The sequence below is a fragment of the Melospiza melodia genome, chromosome 5 (assembly GCF_035770615.1).
Source record: "Melospiza melodia melodia isolate bMelMel2 chromosome 5, bMelMel2.pri, whole genome shotgun sequence".
NCBI lineage: Eukaryota > Metazoa > Chordata > Aves > Passeriformes > Passerellidae > Melospiza > Melospiza melodia.
The window spans coordinates 35,054,739-35,074,919 of record NC_086198.1 but is presented as its reverse complement, the minus strand read 5'-3'; the positions used below and the strand labels follow the sequence as shown (position 1 = coordinate 35,074,919).

The 20,181-nt window shown below is 38.6% G+C and overlaps 1 protein-coding gene across 2 annotated transcripts in view; it reads left to right on the top strand.

Annotated features, from left to right (window-relative positions):
* The window catches only part of PRSS12 (serine protease 12), a 33,421-nt gene that overhangs the window by 510 nt on the left and 12,730 nt on the right, over positions 1-20,181 (top strand). Inside the window, exons 1-8 of one of the 2 annotated variants that reach the window (XM_063157019.1) lie at positions 57-201; positions 7,600-7,738; positions 9,664-9,842; positions 11,323-11,473; positions 14,121-14,299; positions 14,499-14,640; positions 15,577-15,782; positions 18,771-18,912. In XM_063157019.1, coding sequence (XP_063013089.1) covers positions 144-201; positions 7,600-7,738; positions 9,664-9,842; positions 11,323-11,473; positions 14,121-14,299; positions 14,499-14,640; positions 15,577-15,782; positions 18,771-18,912 — 1,196 coding nt within the window. In that variant the 5' untranslated portion in view covers positions 57-143. Of the gene's footprint in view, positions 1-56; positions 202-7,599; positions 7,739-9,663; positions 9,843-11,322; positions 11,474-14,120; positions 14,300-14,498; positions 14,641-15,576; positions 15,783-18,770; positions 18,913-20,181 lie in introns of those variants that run through there. The other variant, XM_063157018.1, reaches the window with a different exon arrangement.

The following is a 20,181-nucleotide window of genomic DNA, read 5'->3' as shown; positions in this document are numbered from 1 at the left end:
AGAGCCTTGGCCGGGCGGCGGCGTTCTCCCATCCCGGACCGGTTCCCTGCCGCTGGAGGAAACGGGGAACATGGGGACGGGCACCGTCTGCCAGTGACAGCCAAAGCTGTTCGCAGAGGAGAGTTAAACTCGTGCATCAGAGGATGCAGCGGAAAGACGAAGGTCCCGCCTGGGTTTGTTTCTCCGCTATTCTAATACTGGGTAGGTGAACAGCGTTTCAAAGCTGCGCCATAAGCGTTCAGTAGGCTCAGTTTGCCAGGGCTGGCTGGCATTCCTTTTTTGTTACCGGGTTCACTTACTGGGAGAACACTTTGTCTACAGAAGTGAAGTGGCAGAAAGAGAAATAGAAGGATGCCTGGCTCCAAAGATGAGATGTTTACACAGTATGACTTTCTTTGCCCCCTCCCCCCAATCTTAGCATAATGGGGTTCACAAGTTAGTGCTGGTGCTCAACAACATCGTGAGCTGAGACAAGAGACTTGTGCTCCCCTCACACACTCCCAGATGAACTCCCACTGACTTCAGTGGAAGTTTTCAATGTGTAAGGACTGAACAGCAATTTCTGCATCCAGCACTTGATCAGCTTTACATTTCATCAGTGTTGGCATTAAATAAATTGATGTACAGTTGGTTTTGAGTGACTTCACATTTTCTCCCACATTGCTCTGGTATTATCTTCTACTTAAATAAGAATTGTGTCCTATCTATAGCTATACTAAACATGACCAAGCATAATTGTTGAAATGAAAATTAAAATTCCCTGCTTTATTGTCCTTCCTTTTACATCTTTTGTAATAGCACAAAGTCAGCAAGGAGGTTGATCGTTAATATTACTTTTTTGTTCATTGAGAAAGCTGACTTTGTGTTGTGAGGGTTTTTTAAAATTAATTTACTTTCAGATGACTGAAAAGGATTCTTATCCTTCTCTTCCAACACTACCCATAGAAGGGGTGTGAAAAAAAGGTAGTTTGAACAATTATATGTATTGGTACAAAAATACCCCATGAAGAGGATATGGAGACACCAAGGTCCCTATTGATCACTTGCACATCAAAAAATGCAGCTTCCTAAGTTGTGTTCCAAGTCAAATCTACTCCTTCAAGAAGACAGAATGATGTTATGCAGTACAGATGTTTCTCTGGGAAGAATACCAGGCAGCTGTTGGCATGGAGAAAACAGATACCTTTTTTTCACAGATGAAAAAAACCCCAGAAGACTTCATGCCCTTTAACTGATCTCACTTTCAGAAAGGGTACCACAGTTGCTTCTCTAATTTAGCCCAGCATATTAATAGTTTTCTTAGAATTCTTCAGTCTGGTTCCCAAAATACTTTATGAGGACTTAGTCTAATATAATAGTGAAGAACACAGTAGTTTATTGCTAAGAACCCAATCTTGCACTTAGTAAGTTTCAGAATCCCCTCCAAGTTCAGCATGAAGGGGATTTAAGCAAAAAAAACCCACTAAAATACTACCTGATTTGGGTTTAGCTGTGTTTCTCCAGTCTTCAGAATGGTGCTTTGTTCCCCCAGAAAAAGGAAATCCAGGTTGGCCCCTGCTAAGAGGGAAGACACAGCTACTGAACAATAGCCAATACTTTGTAATGGACAGATCATCTGTTCCTGTTGGACATGCCACTGGTGGTAAACTCCAGTGGCATCACCAGGGCCAATGTCTGCCCAAAAGCCTCTGTGGGGCAAGATGAAAGAATTAGAGAGTTTGTGAGATGGCTAGAGGTGGAACATGGACACAAATCAAGCCATTTGTCCAGAAATAAAAGATTACTGTAACATTCCCCCTGAAGTATGTTCCTTTCTTACAAGAGGCAAAAAGATGCCAGTGAGGCAATGTCATGATGTGGTTATAGCTAGAGAGAGAGAGAGAGACTGCTCAGAGAGAAACTCACTAGACCTCTTGCTTTAGTACCTGGGCTAAGGAAGCCCATACTCAGTGTTAGGCACCTGCCATAACTAAATACAATACCCTATTCAAAGGCTTACCACCTGTAAATCTCTGGGTTTGTCTAGCTTAAATATTATAACTTATCTGCAAAGTTAATTGGCTAAACTTTGTCCTTATGCATATGTTAAATTGTTTTATATTTAAACAGTGACAATGAAATATTTTTAAAGCACCTTTGCAATTATACTGTACAGTACTAGACTAAAATCAGTTTTACTGTTTAAACTAATAGGTTTTGGTCTTTCATTTCCTTCCTTCTGAAAATATCTGGGTAACATTACTTATTCATGCCTTGAAAGCAAGTAAACAAAATACAAATACATATAACTTATCATGATTAACCAAGGATACCAGAGAGGACAATAAATGAATATGAGCATACTCTCTACACAGAGCCCGTATACGTCCACCACAATTTAGTATTTTAGTTGCTACTAATAACAACTTACCTGTGGTGTACTCAGGTTCCAAGAAGGAGGCCTAGCTCAGTACCTGGGAGCAGGTGCTGCCACACAGTGTTTGTGTGGCACATGGTTACAGTTTTGTGCATATGTTGTTCATGCTATGTTGTTCCACATCTAATTTAAAGCACTTTGAATCAAGTAGGTTAATTATTTGCTTTTCTATTATGAAGAGGGACCAATACAAAACAGGCTAAGTGTCTTTGTCAGAGGTCAGTGGCAGAACTGGAAATAAAGTACACATCTCCAGGAAGGCTTGACTTTAGACCCTTTCCATTAAAATTGCTTTTACCAAAAGGTGATTCCACTAATGTCAATCACATAAAGGTTCACTAAACTTTTGTGAGAGAAGACTCAAGCCTCAGACTCATGATCTAAACACTAGATTATTCTCCCTACCTGTTATACTATAGTCCAAGCAGTTGATGGAATGACTTTTGGGACTTCGTTTTTTTCCAATAGCTTATGATTAGAAGTGGAACATGAATGCCCATATTTTTGTTCTAAGAAGCAGCTCCTCTGGAACCATTCTTACCTGAGCTGCACAGAGTGAGACCCCTCATTTTCTCCAGCTCTGCCCACATAAGACAACTGCAGTCCTTCAGAGCCTGTTACATTGCTCAGTTCCAGTTTAGATTCTCAGAGCTTTAAACCACTGATTGCTGACATGATGGATCTCAGTGCTGCAGAGGAACCAACGCAGCACATTACACACTCAGTGTATACAATATTTATGAAAGTTCTAATATAAGAATCCTTGAGTATGCAATACTGCTACTGATCCTCAAGACAGTTCTTAAAAAGTAGTTCTGCTGGAGGCACCCTTTTTCAAGGTTAAAATGCCTGGAGAAAATAACTGTAATTTTAGTCTAGGAGCAGTGCTCAGGGAAGTGATAGACAGTAGCATTCATTGATCACAGTGAGCACCATGCATAATTTTGCTGAAGGTAACAGGATTAATTTATTTGAGTTTAGTCAGGCTTGATCCTGGAAGGGAAGTTTCCATTGATTTGAACCAATGTTAGGTTTTACCTGTGCTACATGCAGTTTTTTACAAGTACCTCATACAAACCAGTGAATTAGTTTTATTCTGAAACTGGGATAGACCCTTTTATTTGTATTATGGATCCTCCCCATGTACTTTAAATACTGCAAGTAACAGTGTGATCCCGTGGGATACAGAGCATGTATCAGTGGGAAACCCTCACACTTGATGTCAATTTGGACTGACCTAACTGACTCCAAGACAACTGAGATGAATTGTCAGTGCAGGGCCTTTCTGAAGCACTGTTCCACATTGGAACACCTTGAATATTAGTGCAGAAATAAAAATATTTGTTGTTTTTACAGATTTCCAAAATTGAAATTACTACTTTTGCTTTGGTTTAAATCTGCCATTTCAGAGCATGCTGCACCAGGGTGAAAGGCACAGGCAACTTTTACTTCTGATTCCTGTTTTCCCAGCCTACATTTATAGCCAAATTGCAAACCTTTGGACAGTGTATACCAAGAAACTATGGCACACCTTTAGCCAACATCATAAACACTACTGCTGCAGCACTAACACATACAGCAGAAGTGGAAGTGATTCCCATCCTATTTGCAATTCAGCCACACAGCTCATTCCCAGTGAAACGTAAAAAATAAATCAGAGTTTGAAGTTACCCAGCAACTCTGCACATGAGAATGTATAGGAAAAGAGGCCAAGCACAACAGTGCAGTTCCTTTGAAGCTCTTCTGCTTTTCTGAGTTAATTAAAAGTTGGCTGGGTGGTTTTCCTCTCCCTGTTTTCCTGAGTGTCTCATCTTCAGCCTATATGGCAGGTGTTCTGGAGCAAGTCTCAGCAGCACCCACTGGATACCCTTACTTCCTTTCATTTGCAAGTATAACTTAATCTCCTTTCAAGTGATAGCAGATAGGAAAGACTCTGACTTGGGCAGATACCAGGACAACTAAAATTACTAGACTGTATGTAAACAACAGGAATTGACCGTCAGTAACCTCAGCTAAAACAAAATTACAGTAAATCCATACATACTTTCTGAGTATTTATACTCATTTTTATAAATGAAGGCATTTCTGTCAAGACAGCAGATTGTATTTTTTGATAAAGGGCTGAATGTAGTCTGTCCTAAGAGCACAGTATATGTCTAGAGCTGTCTCATAGGCCTGCTTTATGTCCTGTGCCCCTGTTTCTAACTACTGTGGGGTCACATCACCTCTCCTCATCCTCCCTCTTCCTAACCAGAGCTGAGGAGGGCAGAGCCATGGGCAGGATCCTGGTGCTGCTGTTCCCTGTTGTTCAGCTTTGTGTTGAGGCAGGGTAGGTTTGATAAGCACTTTAAGCAGAGGTCTGACACTATATTGAACTGGTGGAGAGCAGAAAGAGTAGATACTACTGCATTAGTTCTACTCCCAACGGTTTAGAGTTTTGTTCAGCAACTAAAAGAGCTGAAAAATTATGCTTAAAAATCTGAGATGCTACTGTACCTCTAACTCCAGAAACCTAGAGCCTCCAGTGCATACACTTAAGGCAGACATGCTTTGTAAGAGGGAATGCAGACACTCCTCTGCAGAGTTGTGCTCCAGGGCCAGCACAAAGGAAGCCCCTGAGACACGTGTTTGGGTGCTTGAGGTGTTACATTGGAACAGCAGTAGACTTAACCAGTGAAAATAAGAATTAACCTGTATCCTTTCAATCATGCTAAATATTAGCTTTCTTGCTTCCTATGAAGTGAAAAAGTGTTTCCTGGCAATTTTACACTGCAAACACTGACTATCTTGCAATTAAAATATTAGCACATAAAGAGATAGCTGGTAGTACAGCATAAATACACACCATGGCAGATCATGCTGTTATCCTGCAATTCCCTAGGATCAACTGACACAGGAAACACAGAGCTGTGTTTCATCATGAAGAAAGAGTTTTACATACTGGAAAGAAAAACAAAGCTACTGTAATGAAAGTCTTGATGTTGAGGTTCTGTTTTATGAGGTATCACTACTGTAACTAATGTCTCTCTTGATCTGGTAATATAACTACCAGGTGTCTGAACACCACAACATTTTGAGTAAACAACAGAGAAATAATTTTCTCATTAGTACCTTTGATATGCTTGCTATATAATTATGACTTGGTCATATGACAGAGGTTGATACATACTTCAAAGTACATGTACATTATATTTGGTTGCCTCTATTAAATGGCAGGTTTAATATTACCTACATGTAAAAATAGGCTTTCTTTTTATTTCTTTCTATATTAGGTTATCAGGTGAAAAATCAAGAATATTTAAAATTGGTTACAAAATTACCTTTAGCAATCCTCTTGTGTGTTTTGCTGTGTTTACGTGTTTACTAAGTTCTTCCACCACTGTCATTGGGGAATCTGTAAATACAGAAAGAGGAGTGAGCCAAATTCTGCCATGGAGACTTTAGAAGAAAATTTTATTCTTCAAGTACTCCCTTATTCAAATATTTGAATAGAAACATTGTGTAATGTGTACTCAGGAAGCACTGTATTGATTTCAGTAGGTGTCATGCAGCACTGTAAGCAATCATGCACTAAAATATACTTATTTTTGGAGATGACATCTTCAAACTCGCTTTCTGGTATGTCAGGAATCACTTTGCTATGAGTGCAGTTGATGTTTCAAGTGAAAATAATAGTCTATACAAAAGTCTGGTGAAGAGCAGAAATAAACAGAATTCCAAACTCTGTCTGTCTGTGACATACAGAAAAAACACAAAGATAAAAAAATTAAAGACAGATAAATGATGTGCAACATGTCTACAGTATAGTTATATTTGACTCAAATACTCCTCTCTCAAAATGATAGCTCACTCTGTAACATGAGTCAGATAAATGTTGTTTGTAGTTTACTGCACAGTAAGTTACTGCTGAGAAAGTAAATAGGAGGCAAAAAGGAACACGCCAAGCCAAACATGAGGTTAATTAATTCCTTGAGTTATTTGGCAATTGTTTGGCTTTGTGGTTTTATAAAATACACTGAACTAAACCCAGGACAGAGGCTGAGAAGAAAAAGTGCATCTACCTATTATTATTATTTACACAAAGATGAACACAGACACAATGAAATGAGAGGCACAAACACTGACTGTCTCCATCCCATTGCTAAACACCTGCAGACTGGATGATGGTGTAGCTTCTAAGTAGATCACAGAACAGAAGCAGATGGATTAACTGGAATTTCAGACAATATGAATTGTCTGAATATAGCTGGGCTGTTTTTGATAATTTAACAGAAATGTTTCTTGTTGAGTTACTGCTCTGTCATGATTTTCTCTGTTTCTCTGTAGCTATCCCTATAACCAGGTTTTTCCACCTTTGCCAGGGCCACTTGGCTACCTTCAACAGTAGATATATCAGACATCTCAAGTAAAACTACTGTAATACAAAAATGCAAAATCTGCTAATTTTCTTGGATTTCTATGCTCTGTAGCTCTCAAGAAACACTTTTTTTCCTCCCACTACTTTCAGGCAATTCCTTATGGTTTTTAGCTTGCTTTGTCTGAGAGTTTGGTAAAGACCTCTCATGAATTAATAGACCTACATGCAGTGTTTTTCTGTCTGAGAAAAGTATGAACAAATGCATTCTTTGGCTAAAATGAACTGCTGTCATCTATGACATGCAGAATGTAACTTGGGGCAGAGCAAAAGCTATGCAGTCCATGTGGTTATTTTCTGATTCTCTTAAGGTCAGTGGAATTTTGTGAAAGATAAAAGTACAGCATATTTTATACAGATAGATATATACGTACGCACGCACTGTGTGTGTCTATATATATACACACACACACACATACATATATATGTTTTGCTCAATTTGGGTAGAGGAAATCACATTTCAGTAATTATATGTCTATAAGTACTTTGTTAGATCTTTAAGTTATAGCATCAGAAGGATCAGAAAGACGATGCAGTTTCAGTATGGGGAGAATAATGCTTTCCTCATGTACAAAAAGGGTTCTCTTAATTTGTGTATATCACTATATGAGAATGTTAGGTGTGCCAGAATGTTTCTTGGAAACAGCTCAGTATCCATGAAACAAGAACTCAGGGAAAATGAAGTTCAGAGTCTTGTGTGGGATGCATTAACCAAGCAATAGAGTATCTTGGAGGTGTAATTGTTTTATTTTTAATTTTTGGTAACCAGGGTCAGTGAGACTCCGGGGAGGCAAGAATGAGTTTGAAGGTACAGTGGAGGTTTATTTGAATGGAATCTGGGGAACAATCTGTGGGAGCCATTGGGACAATAATGACGCGACAGTTGTATGTCGACAGCTTGCACTTGGGTAAGTTTCAGTTCAAGTAAAAATCAGTCAACTCATTTTCATGATGTTTCAATATAAAGGACAATCTGCTTTTTAAATCCTGGGGGCTTTTTGTGTTTGATGATTGCTTTTTTCCGTTTGAATGTATTTGAATGCTGAAGTTGTTCTTCCCAGAATACTTTGCTGGCTTCAGCCGCATAACACTTCAAAGAGGAAATCAATATTTCCTCAGCAAGCTGAAGATAGGATCTGGACAGGAGCAGATTGTGGCAAATGCTTTGCTTTCAAAGTGAAATGTGTGAACAGGGCAGCAAGCTTCAACAAACTGCTCTATTGGACATCTAGGAGATGTCCACATGGACAGAATTACGTGGTCTGATCCTGATCTCACACATCTAAGTGCAAATTAACAGCTCCAGTTAGGTTATTGAATCTATAACAATGTAAACGGAGCCAGGATTAGACTCTACATGGGCTCCTAATCACAGGAAAATTGCTAATTCTCAGGGGCAATGGGTTATCCTAGTAATCACCCATTGTATTATGCCAAATGACACCTGGAACGCATCCTACGTTTTTGGCAAATGGCAACACTTTAGAGCTACAGCCATACTGGACAGGCTGAAAATCCCTGCACTGTCCTTGCTGACCATTACTTCCCACTGCTGCCAGAATGCAGTTAATCAACAGCACCCTTTAGCATAATGTGTCTGCCTTTATTGCCTTTCTAACATTTCTTTCACTCACATACCAAAGCACTGGTTTTGCTTGCTACAAGCAGTAAGGGGCTTTTAAAGCAAACTTGCACTGTGACATTCCTAATGATTAATCCACTTTTTAAGACTGCTAGCCAGAGCTAAATCTAAGCTGGTTTATAATGTTCAATACTAATCTGGACACACCATGCCAACTTATAAAAATATAAGGATTAGATGAGATAAAAGTTCAGCCATCTGGAGGCTGTGATTTTGCTTATGACTTCAGCTGTCTACGTGCAGTGGCTCCTTCCCTCATTTTCATGTGAGTCCTATCTGCTCTCTATACCCTGAACATTTCAGCTGAACGAGGCTGCTGTTAGCAAAAGTAATTCAGCAATACGGGTGAGTGGTTTTGTCTTTTCAACAGAAATGGCTCAAAGCTGAACCCAGGCCGAAAAAGCCCCAAGCAAACAGTAGCTAAAACTTGGAGCTGTCTTGAACGTTACACAGAAATTTGGATCTCTGTACCACCAGGTGAACTCACGAGGCATTACTGGTGCTTTTCAGGCGCTCCATCTATCTGTTCCTTTGATACCACCATATTTGGGCTTTGTTTTAACTTCATTTTGCTTTGCAAGGAAGAGAAGATGGCTCTATAAGTGCTGCTGTAGATTCAGCATGAGAAGGAAAGAGAGCTGTTTATAAAATGTTCTGGGTGGATGGGAATGGCTGAATTGAGAAAAATGGATGGGGGCCTGATCTGATGGACTGTGAGGTGGTGGCACTGCCCCATCATCACAGCCACAATACAAGGCATTTATGGGCAGAGCATGGTATGTCTGCATGGAGTAAAGGACAGAATAAGGGACAAAGACCTGGTGGCATTACCCCTCCTGGAACTGTAACTATCGTGGGCTGAGTACTATAGATTCACCTATGGACTATGGAGTCCATAGGTGAATCTATAGTATGGAGTAGTTTTTGTAGTTAAGAACTGGGAGAGCAGGAATGTAGCTGGCTCTGCAGCAACACAGTCATTGTACTAAAATACCCCACAACAAAATGTTGAGAACTGGGTCACATCTGTTACTTTTCTTTGTGCAGAAGACAATGGTGAACTGTATGAAAATGTGATGAATTTACACTACTGAAGAAAGCCCTTTCTTTTCTACTCCAAGATTTATATATGAGAAAATGTTCCCACTTCCGCCCTCCCACTCTGATATCCTATCCTAATTATTTTTACAGGGAAAAAGGTACAGCAAAACACATACCCTTTTCTGGATTAGGCCTTATTCCTGTTTTCTGGAGTGAAGTGCGTTGTCGTGGTGATGAAGAAAATATACTGTTATGTGAAAAAGACACCTGGCAAGATGGGACATGTCCTCAAAAAATGGCAGCTGCTGTCACATGTAGCTCCTCCCTGGGTAAAAAAAATACATATGTTTTCCTCAAGTCCTTGTTTTATTTAAGTAGAAGTTGTAATAATTACAATAACGAAATGAGAAAAAGTGTTAAGATTTCTTGGAACAGATTATACAGATTGAATAACTGCATTATTAACTGCTCCAAATACCTCAACAGCACCTAGCTTAACAACTTTTTACCCTTCCTAATCAACAATAAATTGCTTCTTTCAGATGTAGGTTGTGAGAAAGAGTAAGAATCTCTGCCTGAAAATGAAGACAGTTTCCCCACTTTTTTTAATGTCAAACTTATATTATTAGGAAAACAAGTATCATTAATGTTTTTAAGGTATTTGATATTATTTTAATCAAGATGCTAACTAAATGGGCAGACATACTATCAGATGTAAGATAGTGGTGCCTCAAATGGGGCTAGGCTGACAGTGCTGGGGAGTTGGCAAGGCCAATCTCTTCAGCTGAAACCAAAACATGTGGCTGCTGCCTTTCTTCTCCTACTTAGTTTTTAAGTGGCTTTTAAAAGAAAATTTTGGTCTTAGAAAATTCTTGAGTAGAGGGAAGGGAGAATCTTTTCAAGATAAGAGACAAATTAAAGAATGAAAACAAGAGAGTTTTGCCTAAAGAAACTGAAAATTATAAATGCTTTCACATTTTTCAGGTTCTATTGCAAATAGCCTTTAAAATATTTATAAACCCCCCCCATCAGTGACACTAATATGAAATTGGAGAAATGACCTCAGTACTGTTGTTTTGGGTTTTTTTTTTAATAACCAAGAATTAAATAGTAGCATTAATTGGCTGGAAAGTTACACAAATATTACTCAAATTTAAATAATCTGGATATTAGATATGGTGGAACTTTAAAATAACCTGGTTCACATCACAGCAATTATGGGGTTTTATATGGCTTTAAACTATTTCCATTATTATAGATTTATTTAGCAGTGATGCTTTCAAGACAGTTTCTTGGTACACCAGAAGAGAGCTACTGATTTTAAAAGACTGGAAGCAAGCAGGGAACAATACTTGTACAGTTGAACTGAAACTCCACAGTCAAAGAGATTTCACAGCTCTGACCACATTTTCTAATGGAATGAGAAAACCCAAGGATTAATTTCTCTGTCCATCACATAATTTTTACCTCTTACTTCAGATTTTACCCAATTTTGCTCTTACTTGTAGAAAAGTAGCTCTCCTGACTGATTCAGTATTTGGCCTTACAGCACTAAGTGTATGTGAATGCTGTGACACTTGGGTAATTCAAGATCAATATGCTTACTTGTATGTGTAAGCTTTCTCAGCTAGTGAGAGTGGAGCATAAAGGAACTCACTTTACTCTCAGGTTTTCCATCTAGTAGAAAAAAGAAAATGTGGTTCTTGAGTGATGTCAGAGGAACCATTAAGCCATCTTCCTCCCTCTTTACTATCAGAATGATATTTTAGGACATGAGTGACCTGTTCTATACCCTGTGTTTGCTGCCAGGCCCTGTCTTCACTCCGATCCGGCTGGCTGGTGGGAGCAATGCCCACGAAGGAAGAGTGGAAGTTTACCATGGTGGCCAGTGGGGCACAGTCTGTGATGACCAGTGGGATGATGCAGATGCTGAAGTTGTCTGTCGGCAGCTTGGCCTTGGGTTTGTTTTTCTACATGTTTGTTATTCCAGCAGCAAAGCAGAAGAGTTATCAGACCCTCAGCTGAAGCTAGGAGAAGCATAATTGTCAAAAAAATGCTCCTTTAAAATCATACCTATACTTTGGAGCAGTAACTGAGTTTATTTATAGAAGATTCAGGTGCTGTGTAATTTCAATTCCCTAGAACCAGTTTTCAGTATCATATGAGAGGGCCAATTTTGTCTGTTTGGCCAGACAGATAAAGAATGTCTCAGAATAAATGTTAACTTTCTACTGAAAACTCACTACAATTTCTGTAAAGTTTCTATCCAAACCTGTAGGTGAAGAAAAGAAATTTTTGACTGTTTGAATGCTTACAATTCATTTTACTGCAGAGTCTGACAGCCTCCTGGCTTTGGCACAAGAACTCTGCTTTGTCAGGAAGGATATGTTTTTTGGCATGCTGGTGAGAATCTCTCTAGATTTGTTTAAACCATGCATCTCTGAAGATTTTCAGTTTGCATATACTGAGCTAGAGATCTGTTTGAGGTTTTGACAGTTAAGCTTGTCAATGATTCTGTCTGAACTAAGCATGGTCCGAAATACGGCTACAGCAGCAGAAGAGGATTTTCTTGATTCACTTTCTTAACAGCCAGAGGGGATTTTGATACCCCATGGAAGGTAAGTATTGGTATTTGCAGAAAAATGCTGCAGAGGTGGGAGACTAAGAGGAAGACTGCTGGACCAGAGAGGAAGGAGATGAGGACAATTGGGATGGAAGGCCAGTAGGGTTGAAGAGGGAAAGAACTGGGAGCAAGAAGCAGAGAAGATGCTGGGTTGTATCCCATGCAGGAGAAGGGGATTATGTCTGAGAGAGACTGGAGGAGAACTAGACAGGTAAATGCAGAGGAGACTGGAACAGAAATTGCCTGTTCAAGCCTGCTGGGACTACAGTGAAGTGAAAGAAGTGGTATTGAAGGTCAAAGTTCTGTGGCATTAATGGGTGTTTCCCAGAGTGTACTTCTTTTGTAACTGAGGCCTTGGGCTGCCCATGCCACCCAAATTAGCTCAGAAGGATGAGAACTTTGGACTAGTTAAAACATTGTAGATTCCCTGCTGAGCCAGCATAGCAACCGATATGCTTCTCTGACATCAGTTTTTTTTCCCCAGCTTATTTTATGTTGTATTAGTATATTCCTGCACATTTTCAATTGGGAATACCCATTGGAAAGTCTTATCTTCTTGCAGGCTTTTCTTGCTTCTGAATTGGGCTGCTGTTAATAGGTGTGGGGAGTTACTAAGCCCTGCTTTGCATTTCTGTATACTAATGACAAGTGTAATGCTCTTAGCCTGCCTCCTTCCTGGTGACACTAAAACTTTTTATTACTTATATTTAATCGTCACAAACTGCAGTTTTGTGATGCTTCTAATTTGATTTTTCTGAGCAAATTAATTGTATTAAGATGGTGTTAAACCTGCTTAGTCTTTTTGAAATATGTCTAGAGAGTTACAGAATTTCTCAAGTAAGCAAGATGTCACAACAAACATGCTAATTAATATGAAGTGAAATCAACTTACCAACAGTGGCAGTTGAAGTACTAAAAATAATCCAGATTTGCATACTGTTAATCCATCTGGAAACATGCCAGAAACTGTAAAAGTAAAGCTTCTTAGTAAATAGCTTCCCACATCCTTTCAACTTTTCTGCAGCACTCCTGTAAAACTCCAGAATTTCAATCTACCATTAATAGGTGAAGAATAATGGCAACGTCTTTTATTATTTGGTTTCCTAAATAATTTTTTGCTTGACACAAATTCCCCTGGTTATAATGACGGGATGTGTTGTCTCTGCCTAACTCCAGAGACTCTTAAGGGAATATGGTATAAATTGCAAAAGCATTCAGAGCACTCCATCATTATCTCTTTGATTTCAGCTAGCTGCTTAATGAATATGGATTTTTTCCTTAATATTTCCTATACATTTCTGCCAACATTTTTTTCAGATACACTGAAAAACAAGGTGCTTTTTTAGTTAATTTAAACTAATGCTTTAGATAGGTAAATCATTACAGTCCAAACTTTAGACATTTCAATCTATAATGAATATAGGAACAGGGAAAATATTGAGTGGAAAGAAATCAAACTATGGCAGACACTTATATATAAAAGACATGATATTTGAAATAGAATTGGGAAAATCCTGATAGATGATAAAGGGTTAAACACTGCATAATTTCTGTAATTCTAAAACAATGTTTTCAATCAACATAGTTTTTTGTGCTCAAAACCTGTTCTGCTGACAGAGAATATACCCCCGTACAAGGCTAGTCATTGATCTGCTTCCTGTTCTTACTTCTATTGCTGATGGGTGATAGGACATTTGTCAAGTCACTTAAGATCTCTTTGCTGTGGTTTTCACAGGACTAAATAGGGAACATTTATCTGGGTATTTGATTAATGTGCTTTGAGGACAACAGGTGAAAGTTGCTGAACTTCAGAAATATATCAGATTTTTTTTACTATATATATTAAATGAGTAGTACAATTAGAATCCTCATACCCAAGCTGTTCATCTGTAATCTCTCCTAGGAAAGTTAAAAGTCAAAGGCACAGGAAAGGAAAATCTTCAGCTTGCCTCCTTCTGACTGGGTGCTCCTTGCATTTCTACAGGGGTGTTGCCAAGGCATGGAGCCAGGCTTACTTTGGAGAAGGCTCTGGCCCCGTGCTGCTGGATGAAGTACAGTGCACAGGAAATGAACTCTCGATAGAACAGTGCCCAAAAAGCTCCTGGCGAGAACACAACTGTGGCCACAAAGAAGATGCTGGCGTTTCCTGCACACCTCTCACAGGTACTCCAGTCATCAATCATCACAGGAAAAAATGGGACAAAGGCAGAGTTCACAGCTCTGGAAAAAACTTGTAAAGTTTGCAGAGGCACAAACCCAAACTGGATGCAGTACAGGCAATGTTACTGATTTTGCTTTAGAACAACCATGAGGTGTAAGAAACAGTGATCCTTGTTTTTGCTTTCCCCTGTTCCGGGCACAGATGGTGCATTGCGGCTCGCAGGCGGGAAGGGCAGTCACGAGGGCCGCCTGGAGGTCTATCACACAGGCCAGTGGGGCACGGTCTGTGACGACGGCTGGACGGAGCTCAACACGCAGGTGGTTTGCTGGCAGCTGGGATTTAAGTAAGATTACTTGATATTGGATATCTGACTGTCACTTGAGCATGATGACAAACACTTACATGAACCCTACATGGACCCTATTTTAAGAGTCTGCTTTTTAATATTAGCTGAGTGCTTCAAAGAAAGAACCAAATTAAAATCCATTAAAGCCTGCTTTCCTCAGTTTCACAGAGGTATGCAGGCCTTAGGTTAGGTAGAAAAACCTTCAACAAGCGTGACTTAGCAGCCTTTATTCACTGAGTTCCTTCCAGTTCACTTTTTGGCTGAGATCAATGCATGTGCTATAGAGAAGAACTGATTTTGATTTCTATTTTCCCTATAAAAGTTTGCTTCTTCTAAATCTTTGCTTGTTGTACGGTCATTAATGACAGACATTTTCAAGGTGTAAGTACTTCTGCACTACCTCAGAAATTCCCACAGCCTGGCCCTAGAACAGTTATGTATTGAAAAGCATTTTAGAAAAATCCAATTTGTTTCATGCATTCTCTACTTTTCCTACTCATCTCTGGCTACAAAGATACACTCTCAGTAGGTGGCTGTTATCTTGCCTTCAAACTGTGACAGCTGACATTCAGAAAAGGATTTTGTCTCAGAGTGTGACATTTAAATGTACACAGAATACTAAGAACATACTTAAAGCTTCAGAGTCATTGAGCCAGCCATATGCTTGGTTGAAGAGCAGCCTTAATCAAAGGCATTACATTCTTAAGTTTGAACTAATGTAACAGTAATTCCTTAAAAAAAAAACATTACTGAAGAGGCAGCATATGGTGCTCTCATTGAATTTAATGCTAATTGAACCTGTATACTGAGAATACTTAAGAAATCTATTTCCTCAGGGATATCACTTTCTTTCCTCATGCTTAAGCATCATGGTCCATCATGATCAGTGTCCTCTGATCACTGGGGACCAAAACATACCTCTGTGCTGTGCAGGTATGGAAAAACTGCAGGTATGGAAAAAGAGAACTACTCAGAAGGAAGCTCCGGGCCCATTTGGCTGGATGATGTGATCTGCTCTGGGAAGGAGACAAACCTCCTGCAGTGCTCCCGGCGGGAGTGGGGGAAGCACGACTGCAACCATCAGGAGGACGTCAGACTCATCTGCCACCCAGAAAACGACAGCCACAAGCGCTCACTTGGTAAGGAAGCTCTTTGCTAAAGTCACAGTATGAGTATTGCTGTGGATACAGATCCAACCAAAGTACAGGATGCTTAAGGATTCTCAAAATCCTAGTATTTGTCAGATAGGTGCAAGGAAAGAACAGGAAGGGAAAAAACCTAACTTTTCTCCTGAAGATCACAGGAAGTAATCGAGTTTTGTTTAGAATGTAAGCATCCAGAACATTAAAGCTCAACCCAGATTTGCAAGGTAACACAGTCACATTCCAGTGATGCAGTTGTCTCAGTCTCCACTAGATTCTGAACCTATTCAGCACCTCATGATATACACCTGATTTTACTTGGCACTTCTCAACCTCCAAGTAATGCCTGGTGTCAAATGCTCTAGACATACCTGAGCACTGAGGAATAAAATCAATAGTACATCCTCCTATGGCTTTGCATTCAGACAATCCAAAACAAGGGATATGGAGAAGATGGGAAGTTCAGAGACAGCAAGAAGGTAGGGTGAGAAGCATGAAATTATTTCTGTTTTTTTATTACTACTGCCTATCATTTATATTGTGTCTGGGTGAATAGCTCTAGTCGCTGACCAGGACAGAATGATACCACACACCCAGATAAAAGAGTTACTTTCAATGTCAAAGGCCTACAAACTTGTATGAAAATAAAGAGAAGAAAAAGACTGATAAGAAATGATGGAAAAATATCAATTACACAGTGATAAAAATATAAACACAATAAAATAGAAACAAGTAAATTTCAAAGATTCCTAAATCCACATGCAGATAATTAAACAATAATGCTGGCTGTGAGATATTTGCAGTAGAAACTACGGGGGAACAATGGGTTGCACAGCAATTCTGAAAAAGTCTCATTTTTACAATTTGCAACAGGAAGTGTGTAGCTTGTCAGTATGTAGCCTTTTAGAAAACTGCTGCCAATGCCATTTAGCTTACCCAAGATTATTTCTGTTGAATTTGAAATTGGTATTATATGCCTGTTTCCTTGAAATCACAGACTGAAGGATTATCCCACAAACTACAACATAGTTTTACTGCACAATGTTGCTACTTCAGCACTTCCACGTGTACTTTCTGAGTCTCTCCCTCTTTACAGGCTTATTCTATGTAGCCCTCTCAGCATCCCATAAATGTCTTGTGTTGCAGTACATATATCAAATCCTATTTATTAGAAAGAATTTTCTCAAACCAAAACTAACACGAATTCAGTCCATGACTGCTGTCTTTACAGATGCAAACCATCTGTGCCACTTTGCTCAAATTCCTATAAAATATCTCTGCTGAAGGAGTCTGGTTCAGTTAAATATATCCATATGGTAACATTCTCACATCCCCACTACCAGAATGCTATATTAATTTTGTGCTCATAAATAAATAAATAAATAAATAAATAAATAAATAAATAAATAAATAAATAAATATTTTCTAAACCACAAGAAGATAACAATAAAACATTAAACAATAAATAAATAACAATAAAACATTAGTACTATTCTGTGCCTCTATTTGGTTAATAGAAGTTTAATTCTCACCTAAGTTGTATTCTTGCTGAACATATCAGTTCAATAAGAAAATAGGAGTTTATCTGACATTTCCTAGGAAATTTCTGATCGGAAAGTAGACAAAGTGTTGTTACCATTTACTTCCCAGCATTTGAAAAAGCATTTTTTCCCATAAGGATAAATTCAGTGGGAAAAAAAGAGAAATTAGTAGATGACAGGACTTAAGGAAACACAGATATTACGGAGCACTAAAAAGGAGATAGGATATACTACAGTAATGACATTTGTTCAGTAAGATCACAACAGCGTAAGTAAACAGAATGTTGGTGAGGTTAATCCATGTAACTGTCCATACAGTATGAACTCCAACACAATATACTTTAAATTACATTGCAAGCAAACATACTTGGATGTTTCTTACTTGAATACTTCTGCATCCATTTAATGACTTAGGCCGGATTTAACTAGCGCTGACCAGATTTGTGTTTGGTATACAGAAGTTATGCATACCCTGAATTAATCTGAATTAAACAGCAAATGCAGCTATCTCAAAATAATGCTTTAAGAGTGCAATTAAGCAATTCCTCATCCTCACATATTTAGAAAAGACTGGGAACAGGTTAGAAGAATGAGGAAGAGTCTTTTCCATTATTCTAAAAAGCAACTCTCATGAGCATATTAAAGATTACCAAGTATGCTATACAAAAAGATTGAGAAGGTGATCCTCCCTTGAACATGACAAAGAGGCCACTGAGGAATTCATAACTGTTTAAGGGTATTTGCATTGCTTGCAGGCTACAGAGGCATTTTAGAGTAAATAAGAATTAAGTATGTACTTTGCCTAATGAGTGAAAACTTAACTAGAGGCCAAGCACTGCAGAAACCATGATCAACTAAGTCTGACTAATCCACATAACTGAAATTTCATATTATGAAAGTATCTGATTAAACAATCAATTTAAATTGCTAGAAAAATAATGTAGAATAACATGCTGCAGAAAAATGTGCACAGTGATGAGGAATAGTTCAAGTTCAACACAATGCTGTACTATTTTGCTGAGACAGTGGCTAGGAGGAGCAGCAGCAACCAGTTTGAGAATGGATTTATGGAATGAGATACAGTTACATTCACCCATAAAGTGTCTCTAAGGAAAATCTGTCCAGCTTGTATGGGTATTGTATCAAAGGTATCTCAGGTGTTTTCTACCATTTGTGTAAATTGTGGTCAATTTTTGAACTATGTCACATATTGACTTGGAATTAAGGAATCAGCTGAAGAGTAAAGTACGGCAGTATTTAGTATTTGTTTTGTAATTTGTACAAACTGCTTCATTTTGCCAGCCAGGGTGAATATGACTACTTTAACCACTGATATTAGGCTTGTTGAATGTAAATATCAGTTGTAGTAAATATAATGAAAATAACTAAAAGTACCAGTTCTTGCCTCTGTTGCTGTGAGCTGACAGCAGTAATTTATTCCCAGGTCCTCCCATCAGGCTGATGGATGGTGAGAATAAGAAGGAAGGACGTGTGGAGATTTTTATCAATGGCCAGTGGGGCACAATTTGTGATGATGGATGGTCTGATAAGGATGCAGCTGTAGTCTGCCGACAGCTTGGCTACAAGTAAGAAAACTCATTAGGCTGCTTGTCAAGTTATGTTTTCTGTATCTAAAAATCTTAAGTTTCTGCAACCAAATACCACAACAGGTCTAATAAGATAATGTATGTCTTTTAAAACTTGTCAGTTTGGCATTCTTTTAGAAAAATGCATTCCTACTATTTGTATGAAAAGTAGTAAGGCTATGTCTTCAAAAAGAATGTTCATTAAGTAGCATAACTGGGAATGGGAATGTTAGTATTCAGAAGTGTGTCAGTCTGACTGACAACAAAAATGCACATTAGTGACAGTTATTAAATACTTTTCATTTTAAGTTAAACATTCCAAATTATAGAATCTATTAATTAAATACAAAATTTTAGTTGTCATATTAGTTTCAAAAACAGGTCAGTGTCCACTGTCACAAGGCATGGATATGATGACTGCAAATTCAGATGCAGGCACACCAGCTACTGAATTCCTGATTTAATGGAGTTTTTCCTTCCTTTACTGATCTGGCTGGATTTGATGTAGCTCGAAGATCTGATGAAACTGTTACACAAGGGATTATGGCTCCAGTCTGCACGACAGTAATTTCAATAAGCTTCATTTAATACAGCAATAGACCGGACAGAAGAAACCCACCCTCTAATTAAACGCACTGCAATGTATGTGTGACTTTTGAAAGAAATCACTTAATCAGGCTTACACCAGTCATCAGCATTTTTTTTTTGGATACCCAAGAGCAGCAAAAAGATAACTATAGGGGAGATATATAAATAGCAGTACTAATAAGACTTGAAAAATACCCAGAATAGTGGTGAAATACAACAGGAAATTAGTGAAATGTCATCTCCAAAGTATCTATAAAGAAATTTGAGCTGAAGAAATACAAATCTTACTGCTTGTTGTATCTAACCATGTGAAGTTTGTCCAACCAAATATCACATTATGCCTGAACACAAAATATATACCTTGTAAAAACTGCCTAGTATTCATTTAGTAAAAGCCTGTTTAAAAGCAGTACTACACTGTGGCTTCAAAGTGGCAAAACTTGACAAGTCAATATATCACTCTTAAAAGGTACCTAACTTGTTAATTCTAGGATAGGTGTCCATCTATCCTAATCCACTTAATTTTCTCATTAACAATATCATGAAAAATAATAATAGTACTGCATCTGAAAAACTCAGCATAGTTACTCTGCATGGCCCTTGGTGTATGAGAACTGAGAGGAAAAGATCGGAAGCCACTTCTCTCCAGGGACAGATCTGAACTGGCAAAAAGGTTGTTTC